General features: G+C 41.1%; 1 protein-coding gene across 4 annotated transcripts in view; it reads left to right on the forward strand.

The window, feature by feature from the left end:
- The window catches only part of CNOT6 (CCR4-NOT transcription complex subunit 6), a 32,575-nt gene extending 24,505 nt beyond the window's left edge, over positions 1–8,070 (forward strand). For all 4 annotated transcript variants that reach the window (XM_063349057.1, XM_063349060.1, XM_063349058.1 and 1 more), the window contains exons 9-12: positions 397–551; positions 1,523–1,753; positions 3,071–3,273; positions 3,978–8,070. In XM_063349057.1, the coding sequence (XP_063205127.1) occupies positions 397–551; positions 1,523–1,753; positions 3,071–3,273; positions 3,978–4,190 (802 nt within the window). In that variant the 3' untranslated portion in view covers positions 4,191–8,070. The remainder of the gene's footprint in view (positions 1–396; positions 552–1,522; positions 1,754–3,070; positions 3,274–3,977) is intronic.
- Positions 8,071–15,405: the final 7,335 nt, after the last annotated feature.

A 15,405-nucleotide genomic window follows, 5' to 3' on the forward strand; every position in this document is an offset into this window, starting at 1 on the left:
CCTTCCATTCCTTTGTGTCCATAAGTAAATGTAGGTGCCAGATTTGATACCTTTTGGTTTAGAAAAATTATTTAGTCCCTCTCTCTTAAACCTGCATCTTTGAAATAGAAACTGGTGCAGAATTAGAAAAAAGCACTCCTTTTCTATAGTTTCTGAATCTCTCTTTCTCTGGAAATAAAATCTTTTAATTGAAACTAAGGTAGTATAAAATATATAAAAATTGCTAGGAAAAATGTATGCTTTGATTTCAGTTTAGGATTTTGTGAAATTATATGATTGGCTGAGTTTTTCACACCATTAATATGTTTGAGCTTTAATTAAAAGGAGAGTTATCCATAACATTTCTTTTTCTATCTGGCTGCTGAAAAAAAAATACATATGGTGTTTCTCTTTCAGATTTACTTTGGTTCAAAAACATACTGTTGAGTTTAATCAACTAGCTATGGCAAACTCAGAAGGTTCAGAAGCGATGCTGAACAGAGTTATGACAAAAGACAACATTGGAGTTGCTGTATTGTTAGAACTGCGAAAGGAATTGATAGAAATGTCATGTAAGTCCTATTTAGTTGAATTTTTTAATAGAGTGTATTTTGGAAATGAAAAAAAAAAGACTTTTGTTATAGTAAGTCAGAGAAACTAGGTTCTGCAGATGAATAGAACTTTGCACATTGTGTGCTCAGACAAATTTATTTTCAAAGAGGATTTGGGGAAAAGTCATATTGCTTAAATGGTGAGGATTTTTTTTTCCCCACTTATACCTTTTTGCTTAAAAAATACAAAGACTTCAGTTTGAGTGACTTTTCTTTTTTGCTTGAAGTTACATGCAGGTATCAAAGAATCAATTAGTGTTAGTTGTGTGTTTCTGGATCATGTATCTGCATGATTTTAGCTTGTTGTTTTCTTCACTGTTGTGCTTATACAACCTGTTTGTTCTGCCCTGTTCATTCTTAATTTAGCAAATGTAAATTGGCTTTATAGGTATTGCAGTGGGTACATACTCAACCTGTGTTATATTTATCCAAATGGTATTTTATTAATTCAGATTCTAACAAACAAGCCTTTTAGGAAGCACTTCTAGCAAGAGAGGTAGCTTATTATGTGTATAACTTAAAATTCAGAGCTCATTGTCTGATAAGATATGAGAAGTGCCTGTTTACCATCACAATCTGAGGAAAACTGGTTTAATTTTTTAGAATGACACTATTTGCCTGTAATTAGGATTATCTGTTTTTTATGTTAATTCACAGTATTCTTAGATACATAAGCATTACCTATAACAAGATAGTCTGTCTGTTAATGGTCTTGAATGCAAAACACAATTATTCCTAGTGCTTTATATCAACTGCAACACTTAGGAGATGTAAGAGGAGTTGTATGACCCTCTTAAATGGTATTAACCTCCTTCAGATTATACTGGTATTTTATTTTATTTTTTCCTCCCACAAAACATCTTGTTTAAAATTCAGTAATAGTGTGTTCTGTTGTTGACCTTGTAAGGTAAATAATTGATTTTGAATTTTAGCTGGAAAGCCACATCTTGGGATGGAAAAGCAGCTAGTTCTTGTAGCTAATGCACATATGCATTGGGACCCAGATTATTCCGATGTGAAGCTGGTTCAGACTATGATGTTCCTGTCCGAGGTAAAGAACATTATTGATAAAGCTTCTCGTAGTCTCAAACCTGGTGTTTCGGGAGAACTTGGAACCATTCCACTTGTACTGTGTGCAGATCTCAATTCTCTACCAGACTCTGGTAAGAGTTCTATTTTTATTTATTTTTTTTTTATTTTAGACTGTTTCAAGTGTGTAACAATTTAAATTTAAAGATCTGACTTTTCTAAAGGAGTTTTCACCTTAAAGAATATGTTGTTTGGTGTCATAAGCTCTAAAAGTACTAAGAAAATAAGAAAAGGAAGAGAGAAAAGGTAGAACTGTTTGTCTTGAGTGACCTCATTGCCTGTTCATTAGTATAGCTATGTCTGGTCTTTCAGAGGCATTTTCATTGTTACCTTACAATGCAGGAATGGAAAGGAAGAAAATGTCTTCCAAAAATAGCTGGAAACCTGGTATGTTGCTGATAATTGGATTTTCTTAATTTTAAGTGTGAGAAGAAAGGTTCTTCTCTTTAAAGTTGCCACCGTATAATAATTTCCTGGAGCTCAAATGTTTTAGATCTTCTAAAATTCAGTACATCTCCTGCTGGAAAGGGATTCCTCAGACCTCTTTACTAACATACAACTTTATAAAGTTGCCACCAAGTCAAAAAAAAAAATGCAAGAAAAGAACAGATACGGTGATTGCCTTCTGAGCCTTCCTGGGGTACCCACCTGAAGTGCTGAACTCAAGAGCCATCCTTCCTTCTTATTGCTAGTTGTTCAATATAATAATCTCCATTCCTGATACCCGTTCCTTCCGGTCTCTGCTAGGGTTGACAGGAGCCGTTGCTGCTCAGCAGTACTGGAAATCTCATTCTTTTTGATCCCAGAAAGACAAGTATTGCTAGTGGTATTGCAATAGCCAGTTCACGTGTCTGATTGTGTCTTCAGAACAACTAATCGCTTCTTCTACCTTCTGGAACCTCAACACAGCTATTCTGAAATGAAGAGGCACGATCATAGTTTTCCAACACACAAATCCTGTCATTTTGGCCTTGCAGCCTCTTTATCTGAAGTGGTGTTACAAAAGTTGGCTTTTTTTTTTTTCCCAACGTTTCAGCTGAAGAACATTGAAAGCCAAGACTTGAGCATAGAGAGGAGGAGAGGAGAGGAGGAAGCTGCCCACCTGGCAGCTATAGAATTTTACTTCCACTTTTTCCTTCTTCCCCCTCTTACTAATCTTCTCATTTTTTCTAATGAAAGCATGTCTCTCTCTCCTAGGTGACTTTGCTCTTGACACAAATATACATTGTCTTGCAATATTTTAAAATAACTACTGCTGACTGTATAGTATGTGTGTGTTAAGGTTTTGCTTATATAAAGCATAAAGTTGCATGTATGACTCAAAGTACCTGCACGTTCTTATTTGCTGAAGGCTTGTTAATACCTTCTTGTGTGGATGTGTCTCCTAATAGGTGTTGTTGAGTACTTGAGCACTGGTGGAGTGGAAACAAACCACAAAGATTTTAAGGAACTGAGATACAATGAAAGTCTTACTAACTTCAGCTGTAATGGGAAAAATGGAACAACAAATGGAAGAATTACACATGGTTTCAAGTTGAAGAGTGCCTATGAGAATGGTCTAATGCCTTATACAAATTATACATTTGACTTCAAGGTAAGGACTTGGCTGGTAGTTTGGAAAAGTTTCCCATTTTGAAGTTTAACTAATGGGATTTGCTGTACAAAATTGTTTAACAAAGAAGTTAACCTGTTTGGGTAGCTAACAGTGAATTCGCCAAGTTTATATTTAAAACATAGTGAACTAGTGTGCACGACACTTCAGTCTCCTAGAAACCAAATTTTCCTTTTCATTGTTAGTAATATGTAGTAGATTAGTAATATGTAATAGATTTGTGAGAGTTGGGATGCTGTTAACCCTCCCTGTAAATAGGAAGATTCTGTATTTTAATACTCCAAGCTAAATGAAACAGTACAGCAGGGGCACTTAAGCTGTCAGCTGCAAGGAGATGATCCATGTTGCTACTGGAAAACTCTCAGTGCTCTGTTGCCCAGGGAAGCAAAGATGGTTGTCTTCCTCTTCAAAATCAGAGGAACGTGATTTAAAGCTTTGTAGGAGGTTGGAAATTACAACCCACAAAAGCAGAGCAGAAGTGATAGTTTTTCTTTTGTTTTCCTAATCTGTATTGAGCTCCCCATGGGGTATGGGAAGCAGAAGTCTCCTGAGTCGGTGATGTTGTGTGGAGAAGGAACGGTAGCCTTTCCCTTACTTGTAATACTGAGCTCAGCTTTTGTTTGGAACAATAACTTGAGTCAAGAACGTAAACTAATAATCGATTTTTCTTTCTCTTCTTATTTTAGGGTATTATTGACTACATCTTCTATTCTAAACCTCAGCTAAACATACTTGGCATTCTTGGACCTTTGGATCATCATTGGTTAATAGAGAACAATATAAGTGGTTGTCCACATCCACTTATCCCTTCTGACCACTTCTCACTTTTTGCACAACTGGAGCTTTTGCTGCCTTTCCTGCCTCCTGTAAATGGAATCCATCTCCCTGGCAGGAGGTAGTCAGTACATTTTAGAGGGCAACCTCAATTTAACTTGTACAATTGTAAAATCTGAATATAGAGGAGTGAGGTATGGCCAACAGGGATTTTTTTCGTAATAATCTTAATCTTAAATCTAATTATTTGCTAAAGACATAGTAAAAGCCAGGTGCTATCAACAGACACAATTCTGAGCCCAATGTACTTTGTATACTGTTCGACAGCGATCGGTGCATTTGCGCCTTTCTTTAATACGTTACAATTAACCTTCCTGTTTCTTTTATCCAACGTGACATTTTCATGCCTTGAAATAGGGAATTGTTATACAGTATATTCTCTTTGCACAGTTATCTGTAGCACTACTTTTTTGAGGCCAGTAGGAACATCCACAGAACATTCTTCCGTACTTCACTCCTTCCTTTTTCAGACTTGTTTGTAAAGTATAGAATTTGAATTTAGCCTTTATTGATTGTATATGAACAACAGAAAACCTGATTTATGAGATTTTGTACTTTAAAAAAAGAAAAATCAGATTTGGAAAATGATTGTATTGTAAACTAAGGCTAAATTTTTATCTGTTTTCATGTGTTATAAAGGCCAGCTTGTAAAAGAGGTTGTCACAGGTTTTCTCTGCTAATGATTTGCACTGTTAGGGTTTCGTTAGCCCTTTTGTACTACTTTTTATGTTCAATTGAGAACGTTGCTTTTTAAATCCAAACCTATAAGATCTTAATATCTGACAGAGATAACTAAATATGTTCTGTCTATTTCTGATTTAAAAAAAAAAAAAAGCATAGAGTTCTCACAGAACAGATAAGCTAAGCAGTGAATATAAGTAGACCTGTATGGATTGAAAGTTATTGCTGATGTGTATACAGTCAGATATTTTTCTCATCTCTAACTTTTGAAGTAAAATTTAGGGTTACTTGTGTACAGCTTCTTCATTTCTGTTTTAAATACTCGTCCTATCTCCACTGTGCCTGCTTAAATTTGTTCTCAACTAGCACTGCCTGTGCATGCAGAGAGATCCTGTGCATCCTCTTTTATTTTTTTAAATAATGTTAACACTTGTGAAAATTTTATGAAGATACTTTTGTATAAGCTGTGGCATCTTTTTTTCCTTTGTGAAGCATTGAATATCACACTTTTTGAACATGTTCAGGTTATGGGTACACAGTTTCTAGCTTCTAATACCCATGCACTGCTTCTTTCAGTGTCATTGCACAGTGCCGTCTTTCCCACTAAGAATTACTATCATGTGAACTCTCTTTCGTTTAAGTGTGTTCCTCAGTTTCAGAAAGTATAATTCCTTGAAGAAAAAAACCCCGACCCTACGTTTTCTATTGATGAAGCAGTGTAAAATAAATGCATTTTCAATACAGGTCCCAAAGACAATTCTTCAGATCATTTTTTTTTTTTTTTAAAGTGACCAAGTCTTATTTTAAAGTGTCAAGCAAGGCTAAAGTCGTAGTGTACCCTCAGTGCCATTTGTGTCATGGAGCCAAGTATGTAACAGCTTACAAATTTAACTTGTCTATTTGTATCCTAAAAGGGAGACTTTATCATCTCCTTAAACTAATACAACTTGAATAATCAATGTAAAAAGAAAAACAAAAAATGGAGCTAGAGAGCTTGGTCTTAAACAGCTTTTGTTTCAGCTGCGGGCAGGGAAGCAAAAGGACACTGAGCATTAAGAGAAAACTTTCTAAATATTGTGAATTTTTATATATAAGAGAGTGGATTGGTAATAATGATTCAAAATTTTATTGAAAAGTAGTCAGCACTTGAGTGTGCTCAAACCGTTCTGTTTGTAAGCTGAAAGTCAAAACTGCAAACAGTTTGGTTATGTAAAATGTACATTTTAAAATTTCAGTAGGAGGAATTTTGATCTTGAATCCTTGTCTGGGACCTGATCTCTTGGGGTTATTTTGTTTCGGTTTTAGTTGTGAAAACACCAAACATGTCCAGTTTATAATCAGTACATTGAAATGCTGGTAGTATTGCTGTAGTAGACTTAATGCGTAGTGTTATTTTTTTTCTGTTTGTTTTTTTGGGTTTTTTTGTAAAGTGTGAATAAAAGGTGTTTTACTCATGTTTCCTTAATGATGTCTTGGTAATGTACATCATGACAATTTCCAGTGGTGATGAGCCAATTTAGCTTGTCGAACTGAGCAAACTGTTTTTCTTTTCTGATTATCTGGATTGTGTAATGAGTCCAGAAAGCTTTACAGAAGGGGAAGGGAAGCACTTACTCATTTTGTATTTCTTAGAGGGGGATAATTTACTTTAATAGATGCTGGAGCTTGAGTGCACTTGTTAGATTCTAAAGGTTTGAGCTTTATCCAATACGTGTTCTCCTGTATTGCTTAGTCTTACAAAAATATTTGAATTTATGACAGCATGTTAAAATATGGCCCCTTGTGCTTTTGGAGACACAACTGTTCCTGCTTAGTCACCTTACGGTCTAAGGGTCCATTCAAATAACCGTTTCCTCCAGCTTTTATAGTAGTCCATCAGGTCCCAATTGAAAACCCACTGAATACATTGAAGACACTCCTTTGACTTCACTGGGTTTTAACTGGGCTGCAGCTGTGACTCGGGGGCTAAAGGAAGGAGAAATATTTTGAATATAGGGAAAGATCAGATGGCACCGAAACAGAGCTGAGAGAAACTTTGTCACACAATCTTTCAAAGCAAATATATTCCTGTGTCAAACAAATCTAACTCAAAAGTCTCAATTTCCAGCTATAACATAGAATAAGGCAATAAACTGTGTCTTCACAAAATCAAAATGTTTGCTTCATAGTTTTTAACACAAAATGGTTATTTGCAATATTTTTATTCGAGGTGGTTTTGGGTGTTGCCATAACGTACCTTCAGTGTTCTTGTTGTAAAAGCACATATAGCAAAAGTCACAGAACATCCTTGGGGTTGAAAGGATTTATTTAGGTTAGACCAGGCTTTTTTTCCACTTAAAGTACAGTCAGCCATATCTTGTCTAGTTTAATTTACATTCACCAAGAATTCTGGGTGTCAGAGTGTAAACTGAAATACACCTTTAACTGAAAGAATCGATTAGAGTACAAGACTAATACCACAAGTTACTGCTTTTAACATAACACAAGTAGGGGGGGAAGCATATAAATCGGTGCGTGGTGTAATTATTTTGTCCTTTTAGCAGCTTTAAAAAAAAAAAAAGGTCAATTTGGCTAGCGTTTGACAAAACTCACTTTAAGCACATTGTGTGTATGCGTCTTTGATGTAACTTCAGCAGATCTCTCAAGTTGTTCTTTTAGAGCAGAGTTAGAAAATAGTTTAAGGTTTGCTTTTCCAACCTCCCAAAACCTGTGTGAAAGACAAAATAATTACACCGCCATTGGGGAAAAAAACCCAACTAATTACACTGTAAAACTTTAAAAAATTCAGTTAACCGCTTAAGTAGCAAGCCTTTTTCATCCAGCCGGACACAGTATTTTTTAGTATGTTAACTGCTATTCTTTTCTTTTGGTTGCATAAATTTGTAATACTTAAGTGTCTTGGTATGTTTAAGTAGTGTCTAAAATAGAATATCTTAGTCTTTATTCACAGTACTTCTGTATAATGTGTAATGCACTGGACTAACTCTTGTTTACCATTCATGTAACAAAAACCAGCACATTATCTGCACTAAGCTCAAAGAATGTTGCATTTGTCTATAGGCAGCTCTTCAATAAGATAAATGGGAAACTGAATATGGTCTGATGGTAAACAAGGGCTTTTACTGTTCTCTTCAGTGGAACTTTCTTCTTGGTCAAATTTTAACTAGTTAGTATTATATTTATATACAGGGTCTTCTTTTTCTTTACCAATGTATTTTCCTACTCATAGCTGACCAATAAATCCAATATCTGTTTCAAACCTTCTTGAAGTCTAATTCATATTTTAACTTAATTCCTAAAGGTTTTTCCTGGAGAGTGGCACGTGCAGCCGGAGTGAGCGAAGTGTGTTAGGGGTAAAATGGATGGATGTAAGAAACTGGAGAATCCCAGAAAGACTTCCCTGTGCTTATCGTAACTTTCTAGATCTGCAGATTCAAAAGCTACTTGAATCGCTTGGGTTTGGATTGCGAAGTGAAGACCTGGTTAGTAATGCCTCCAGAGTTTTGTGGAACACCTGCTTCCAAACCTACTCGCGTCTCAACCCGACGTCTTCATGTCTGGCCATCTTTTGACCTTCCCAAGGCAGTCAGTCAGATCAGTCGTGCAGGCTCCATGGGTTTTGTCTGTGTCCAGTAGACCTGGCTCGTTCCTTCCTCTTCCCTCCCCACCCCAGAAAGCCCAGAGTAGACTTGGAGTCTGGCAGCGGGAAAGGGATTCAAAGGTTCCATTAATTTACCATACAAGGGGAGCAAAGTTAAGATTTCTTTTATCTTCTTTTTTTAGGAATGAGATTCTGCTAACTCTTGTCCTTAGTTTATTATAATATCATGTTCTTTCTGGGGGGGTTCTTCTATATCAGAGTGTGTAACAATGCAGACGCTTATATGATGTTCCCATTGCTAGCAGCAGAAAACATAAAACATCTGAGCAGGCTTGCTGTGTAAAGCACTGAAGCACAAGACGTCTCACTGGCACCCCAGTGTCTCTTCAGAGCTCGCCTTCAGTGTGTTGGCACCGCTTTGCTTTGAAATAAACGATCTAGTTCAGCGTTTCCGTGAATACCACACACCCCGGAGTGTTCAGCTTGTTTGTAGTTTTAAAATTTGCTGCCTTGAAGCAGCTGTAAGTCCCCAACGGAGTGATGAGTCCATTGCAGGCTTCAGCAATGATTTCTCTGTGGTTCCGTCTCAGGTGTGAGATGTTCATCTCTGCCATCACATCTGTGGTCTTGCCACTAGATGGTGCGTGGAACACAGGCTTCGTGTGCAGCGTTAGACAACGTATTTGAGAGTGTCCTCCAGAAAGTGGATCTTGCAGAATTATTCTTAAGGGTATTTGTGGGAATTCAGGCCCAGGAACGAACCTTTTCCAGTGGCAGCAGCTGGTTTGGTAATGTCCATGCCAATTAAATATTGGCTTTAGAAATCCAGCTATCGTGATGGGAATGAAATTATCTACTTGGTCCTCAATGGTAAAATCATTCTAGGGCCTTTGCTAGCTGCATTTAATCTACTTAATGTTATGTTTTAAGATGAGTACAGTTGCCACGTGGTTCCAAATTGGAAGGTTTGAGCTCCTAAGTAGTATCTGCTAACATGGTGTGCAAGTATTGAGATACCTGTCTGTAGAGAAACTGTGCCAAAATTCATGGAGAGCCTGGAGTCCTCTCCAGAGAGACTATATGGAAAACAGTGTCTCTCGCTCAAAGACAAAGATGTGAGTTGAGCTTGTGCCCCATGGTCCTAAGCCAGGTAGGATAAAATTTGTCTTTCGTTAACTTGCAGTAAAATAACTACAGCTATTTTAATATAATCAGATACAAAATCGCTCTGGCCAGTTACCGTTACAAGTTACTGTTCCTTCATACCCCCGTGTCCAGTGGCTCTTGGGTGATAGTACGAAGTTGGTTTGTGCCTTAGGGGGTGGGAATGTCCCAAATCGGTGCAGGCGACTTTGGTATTTCTTTTGTACTGACATGGGTAGAGAAGAGGAGCCTTAAAACATCGGGAATTGAGTCCGAAGAGAGAGAGGGAAGGAGGAGAAACCAAGAAAAAAGGTAAGTGGAAAGGGCAAGATGATGCGAGGTTCATCAGGTGACCTTTGGGGAGAAGCTGTACTTCGTTAAAGGGGAGAATTCTGGTTACTTTTTTGCTTTTCATCTTCCCCTTGTAACCCAGAGGCACTAATTGTTCACTCTCTAAATGTTCACTCACTGTTTGCATGGAAAGCAGTAAAGCTAATTAAGCTACAGGGACCTTTGGTGCATTTGAATATTTTCTTATTCCAAAGTAAGCCTAGTATCCTCACAGATTATCAATTTTTAAAAGATAGGAAGGTGCGTTCTGGTTAAATCTTCCTGGCGTGTGAGTGGACAGTATTAATTTATTTTAAAAATGCTAAATGTTTATTGTAAAAAAAAATATACATTAGAGAAAATAAAACCATATATACACTCCTGCTGGATTTTAATGACCACAAAGATTTAAGCTTCAGTTTATTGTTCATAGCACACTTTTTTTTTTTTTTCTAGTCAGGTTAGTTTAGTTTTTCTATTTATTTTTTCCTAGTTTTTTCTATTTCAAGGCACAGACTGCTCCCCTTGGGTGCCAGTAGTGAATTAATGGCAGGTTTCCACTGCGGCTAACGGTATTGATAGCTCTTCAGAGGGCGGATTTATTGATTTTATTTTCCTTCTTCCTTTTCAAAAAACAGCATACCAGTTAAAATATTGTCTGCTTTTTGGCCTGAAGACCTGAACCATCCTATGTGCTGGTTTTGCTGACCCTGGCAGCAAGACGCCACCAAGACGGAGATTAGATGGGGGAAAGCCTAGAGATGCTGAAGGAGCTTTTAACCACCTCCTCCCCTCCCGTCGCTCCCGGTTACAGCCCTGGGGAGGAGAGCATTGGGAATGGCATGGAGGTTGCTCTCGTGAGGGTGAAGGGAAGCATCCTGCTCTCATCCCACGCTCTCCTCAGCGTGGGGTGAAGGGAAGCATCCTGCCTGACGCCGCGTCTGGCACTGTGGTGGTCCCCGGGATGGGGCTGTTTCTTCTAACGCGTCAGTCACTTTTCTTGTTTAGCTATTCTCTGCGGTTTTCTGGGCTCTGTGGGGACACGAGCCAGGCTCCAGTGGGACGTGAGAGCGCTTCAGTCAGCGTTGTTGGTGGCGTTGGGGTGCTTCAAACCCAGCTCTTGTTAGACCTGGGGACTCACGCGGGTGGTGGGACACGTGTGCTGCCATCCGTGGAAGAGCTGCTGCTGAAACCTCAGAAATACGAATTACAGGTTACCATGCAAAGGAAGCAAACGGAGATATTAAATATCTGTCTTGGTTCACACCTCTGAAGATTGAGCTTCCTTTGTCTCGGTGTGGTCGTGAGTTTTCCAGTGAACAGTAGCAACTCTATTCAATAAGAAATCAGAAATCTAGGTGCGTTGCCTGGTGGGAGCGGAGTGAGACAAACGTGCTTATCCTTCAACGTGCGTTTTGAGTTTCAGTTTCTCAGTTCATGAGTGTGTTCTTTCCCTTTGCAGTGTTTTTTCAGTGCAGCTGAAGGTTTAGACTTCCTCAGCTGCTCCCTGAGAGGCCGTACCCCTGTATTTGGCGTGGGCTACTCCTGCAAGCACTCGCGCACGTTAAACTAGCAGCATTTCTGGTCTGCGTTTAGGTAACAGACTACAGGAAGCACTGGGATCACTCTGGGTAACAATTTCTCCCTTAGGTGGAATCCTTCATCCAGGGAGCAGTGAGGGAGGAGGGAGATGAACAAAAGGTAGAAATTTGGGTCTTGGCCCAAGACGGCCAACAGGAAATTTTCTATTAATTCCACTGGGCTTTCACTGGGAAAAAGTGATATTCCAGGAGTACGACAGATGAAGTTACCACGTGTGCATGCAGAACAGAGTGGCTTCCCTGGGATCTATCCCAACCCACCGAACCCCCACCGGCGGGGAGGGCGAGGGTCTGACCTGCAGCACCAAACCCAGGGATTCGCGGTCCAGTGAGCTGGGTCCATCCTGAGCCTTCGGTATGGCTGTACAGTTCAATTAAGCTTTCACATCTGACAGTGTGAAAACTCCGGTTTCATCTAGTTACATCATCTTCAGTAGGGATCCAGCCTTGTCGCTACATTTGTCTTTGTATTACTCATGCCCTGTAGGAACTATTGAAATGAATAAAGAGAGAGAACCCACCCAGCGCTGCAGCACGTGCTCCTCGTTTGCCACTGCAATTCTTTGCTGCTATGAAAAATCTGGTTCTATATAATTATCTTTTCTTACAGGCTTGGGTGATCTTACCCCTCTGTCTTGCCCTGAGGAAGAATGACTCCCATTCTACAGAATGCAAAAATAACTCCAAAAGCCAGTAACCTGCTGAAGGTCCTGGGTGTCCGGACTGCGCAGCGGATGGTGCCTGCGGTCCCCAGCTCAGGCTCCTCGGCCGTTTCTGCTCCCTCGTGTCCTGCAGGTGACCGTCACCTCCCGGGAGCTGAAGCGTGCGGGGGGAGCATGACGAGGTGCAATTGCTCCACATTCGGGTAGATCGAAGGGTATGAGAAGGGCGGGTGTCCGTGTCCTGCCTGGAGTACCTCTCGTGGCAGGTTGAGCAATGTGCCTTCCCTCTGTCAGGTGGGTTGGTCCCTCCTCTGTCCCCAGCGGGAGAAATGTGTGCGGTCTGGCACTTTCATGGTGATTTTAAAAACACTCTAAGATTCAGAAAGCAGTGGCTCTTGAAATACGTCTGCAAAGGCCCTGAGCCATAGCGATCCGTAAGTGCTGTCTGTTGTAAGTACAATGGAGCTGAAATAGCTCGGGAGCTCGCGCGGATCGGGATGTAAGTGCTTGTACCAGGAGCAGTAAAATCTTACAGTCCAACTGTTTAATTATGGTCCAAGCGAGAAACGCTTCTCTAGAAAGAGAAAAAAAAAAAAAAAAGATACTTGTGAAAAACCGCCGTGTAAATGTAGCCCTTGATACTGTTAATGAGAAAGAAAAGGATTCTAATAAATCCTAATTAGAGAGTTCTGTCTGATAGCTGGGCCCTCGCGGCCCTGCCGTGTCTGGGAGTCTGAGAAAGTTGTCACAGATCGCATTAAGCGTTGCTATTCCTGGAAGAGCAGGCAATAAGGGAAACAGAAAATGCAATACCATTTTGCAAACCCAGTTTGAGTTTCAATTTGAAGCGAAATTGCTAGAATCAACCAAACGGCATTGGATGCAACAGAATTTGGTGGGGAGGTTTGAGGAGGGTTTGTTTCCTTGGCAATTTGGGCAGCAGTTGTTTTCATCCTTATTTTCCAATACCAAAATTTCGAAGGCAATGGGCATCCCAAATTTCTGCCAAGCCTGATGGGATGATATTTAAAAGTTGACATGTTTTCCTTTCTATCCCGTATCATTTCCAACGGACTGTAAGAAGAAGGTTTTGTCTTTGGCCGCAGAATCCAAAGATTTCCGCTGCTGGACTGAGATTACCGGTAACATTCTGCTGCCAGTGTTAAGTTTAGCGAGACATTTCTCTCTGAATCCTTTTGTTGAAGACAGGGAAATTTAATCAAGTGAACAGATGAGCCTGGAGTGGGTTTTACTGCCCTTGCTGTCACAGGCGGTGCTCCGTGCCTTCTGGTATATTGAGCCAGGAGCATTTTTACCGTGTCAGAAAAATGTGCAAAGACTACATAGATTTTTGTCAGCGTCTTTCTAATGAAAAAGAAAATTTTGGAAAAGATCTTACTGAGCGCCTCAGCTGCCAGCTACGACCTCCATGGGAGCTACCTCCAGGAGCTGCCTCCGTGGAGCAGTTAGTGTGTATTTGCCCACTTGAAGAGCGACGTCCGTGTCTCACTGGGGTTCTTGCTTTGCTTACCCGCGGCAAGACCCAATTTCTTCTCCTCTCTGCAGTGCTAGAATCCACTGCCCCCCGACACTTCCCTGCCATGCTGCCAGTGTTGGCTTTTGGATTCAGCTATCACCCCTGCATGTTTTTCTGGTTGATGCTATCCTATTCTTATATAATTAATTTGGTTAATTATGCTTAGAAAAGGGTTTAAAGGGTGGAGACCCAGCCAGCTCTCATCTGCAGCCAGTTTATTGTGCAGCTCATTCTCTTCCTGATAAATGATTTGATCTGAAGCACAGAGGCAGCAGAGAAGTTAAAACGTTCATTTCCTATCTTTAAAATTACAAGAGGAGGGTGTCACCACACGCCATGGCATGGACCGGCGTGCCATTCCCGCCTGGATGCAGTCCTGAGTAACGTCCTCTGGGCAATCCTGCTTGAGCAGGGGAGTTGGACCAGATGATCTCTAGAGGCCCCTTCCAACTCTGAAATTCTGTGATTCCGTGATCCGTGATTCCGTGACCAGTCTCGGAATTCAATTCTCGGGGACCTCCTAGAGCAGGCGATGCTTTATTTATTGTTCTAAGGAAAGAGAAGAGACTTTGCAATAGACCCTGCTATTTGCTTGTTGCTATAAAAAGATTGGGAAGGGGAGGTTGGGAGGAATGTGTTTTAAATCCAGCTGGTACCAGCTCAGCCCTTCAGGGAAGCACAACACTTAATTTCTCTTGTATTTCTTTGACCCAGTTAGCATTGCACAAACGCTCCTGATCACAGGACTGTCTAATCCTCTCTTGAATCCTGCTAAATTTCATCTTGTTGACATCCTGCAGCAATTAATTCCAGGAGCTGACCCTGCACAGCACGAAGGCCTGATGCTTTCTCCCGGAATCCTCTACTTTTAATTTTCCACCCATGCACCCTTGTTCCAACAAACCGGTTTTGAGCGGAGGCAGCGTTGAGTGTGTGCACAGCAACCGGCGTCCGAGGAGCGGGTTGTGCTGCCGACCCTCGCGGGGGACACCTGCACATCTGCCGAGCAGCTGGGACGTCGCGGCGCCTCGGCCACGCTGCCTGTCCTCTCGTAGCACCTCGTGGAAGCGGGACGGGGGTGTTTCAGGGGGTGCTGGGGCTGAGCTGGGTCTGGGCGCAGCAGCAGAGCCCCAGCTGCAGCTTCTCCAGCTCGGCCCTACCTGCTCTGCCCGCGCAGGAGACGAAACTTGTGTTGCCATCACTGCCAAACTGCTGCTAATTGCAGCGTCAGCTGCTCGGACATCCTTGAACTGGGGTCCTGAGTACGGTCTTTCTGGATTCAAAACTGGGAATGATCAAAGCTGTGCTTGTAGTTGCTTGCCCTAAAGACAGGGAATATTTCTGACTAGGAGCGCTGGCTGGGCTCTGCGTGAGGACCACGCTCAGGTTCCTTTGCTCTTCGTGCAGGTCAGCCTTAATCTGAAGGACCCGGCTAATCTCGCTAATGACGTTTGAATGGCTCATAGGCTCAGCAAGTCGGGGACAGCCGCTCTCCGTGCGTCCGTACAGCACCCGGCTGAACAGGACCCGGTGGGCAGTTGGCTTTCCTAACCCATAAAAGCCATCTGCCAGCAAACGTCACAACATTTGCTGTGCAGTTTGGTGCTTCTCTAGCGTGAGCTGAGGGGGAGCGTGACGAGCATCGCGAGCAAAGTTGGTATTTCTCGTGTAATTGCTTTGGAGTCTGGACACTCAAGACGTGGCATCTCCCTTTTCTGAAGCTGA

Source organism: Chroicocephalus ridibundus, chromosome 11 (assembly GCF_963924245.1).
Source record: "Chroicocephalus ridibundus chromosome 11, bChrRid1.1, whole genome shotgun sequence".
NCBI classification, from domain to species: Eukaryota; Metazoa; Chordata; class Aves; order Charadriiformes; family Laridae; genus Chroicocephalus; species Chroicocephalus ridibundus.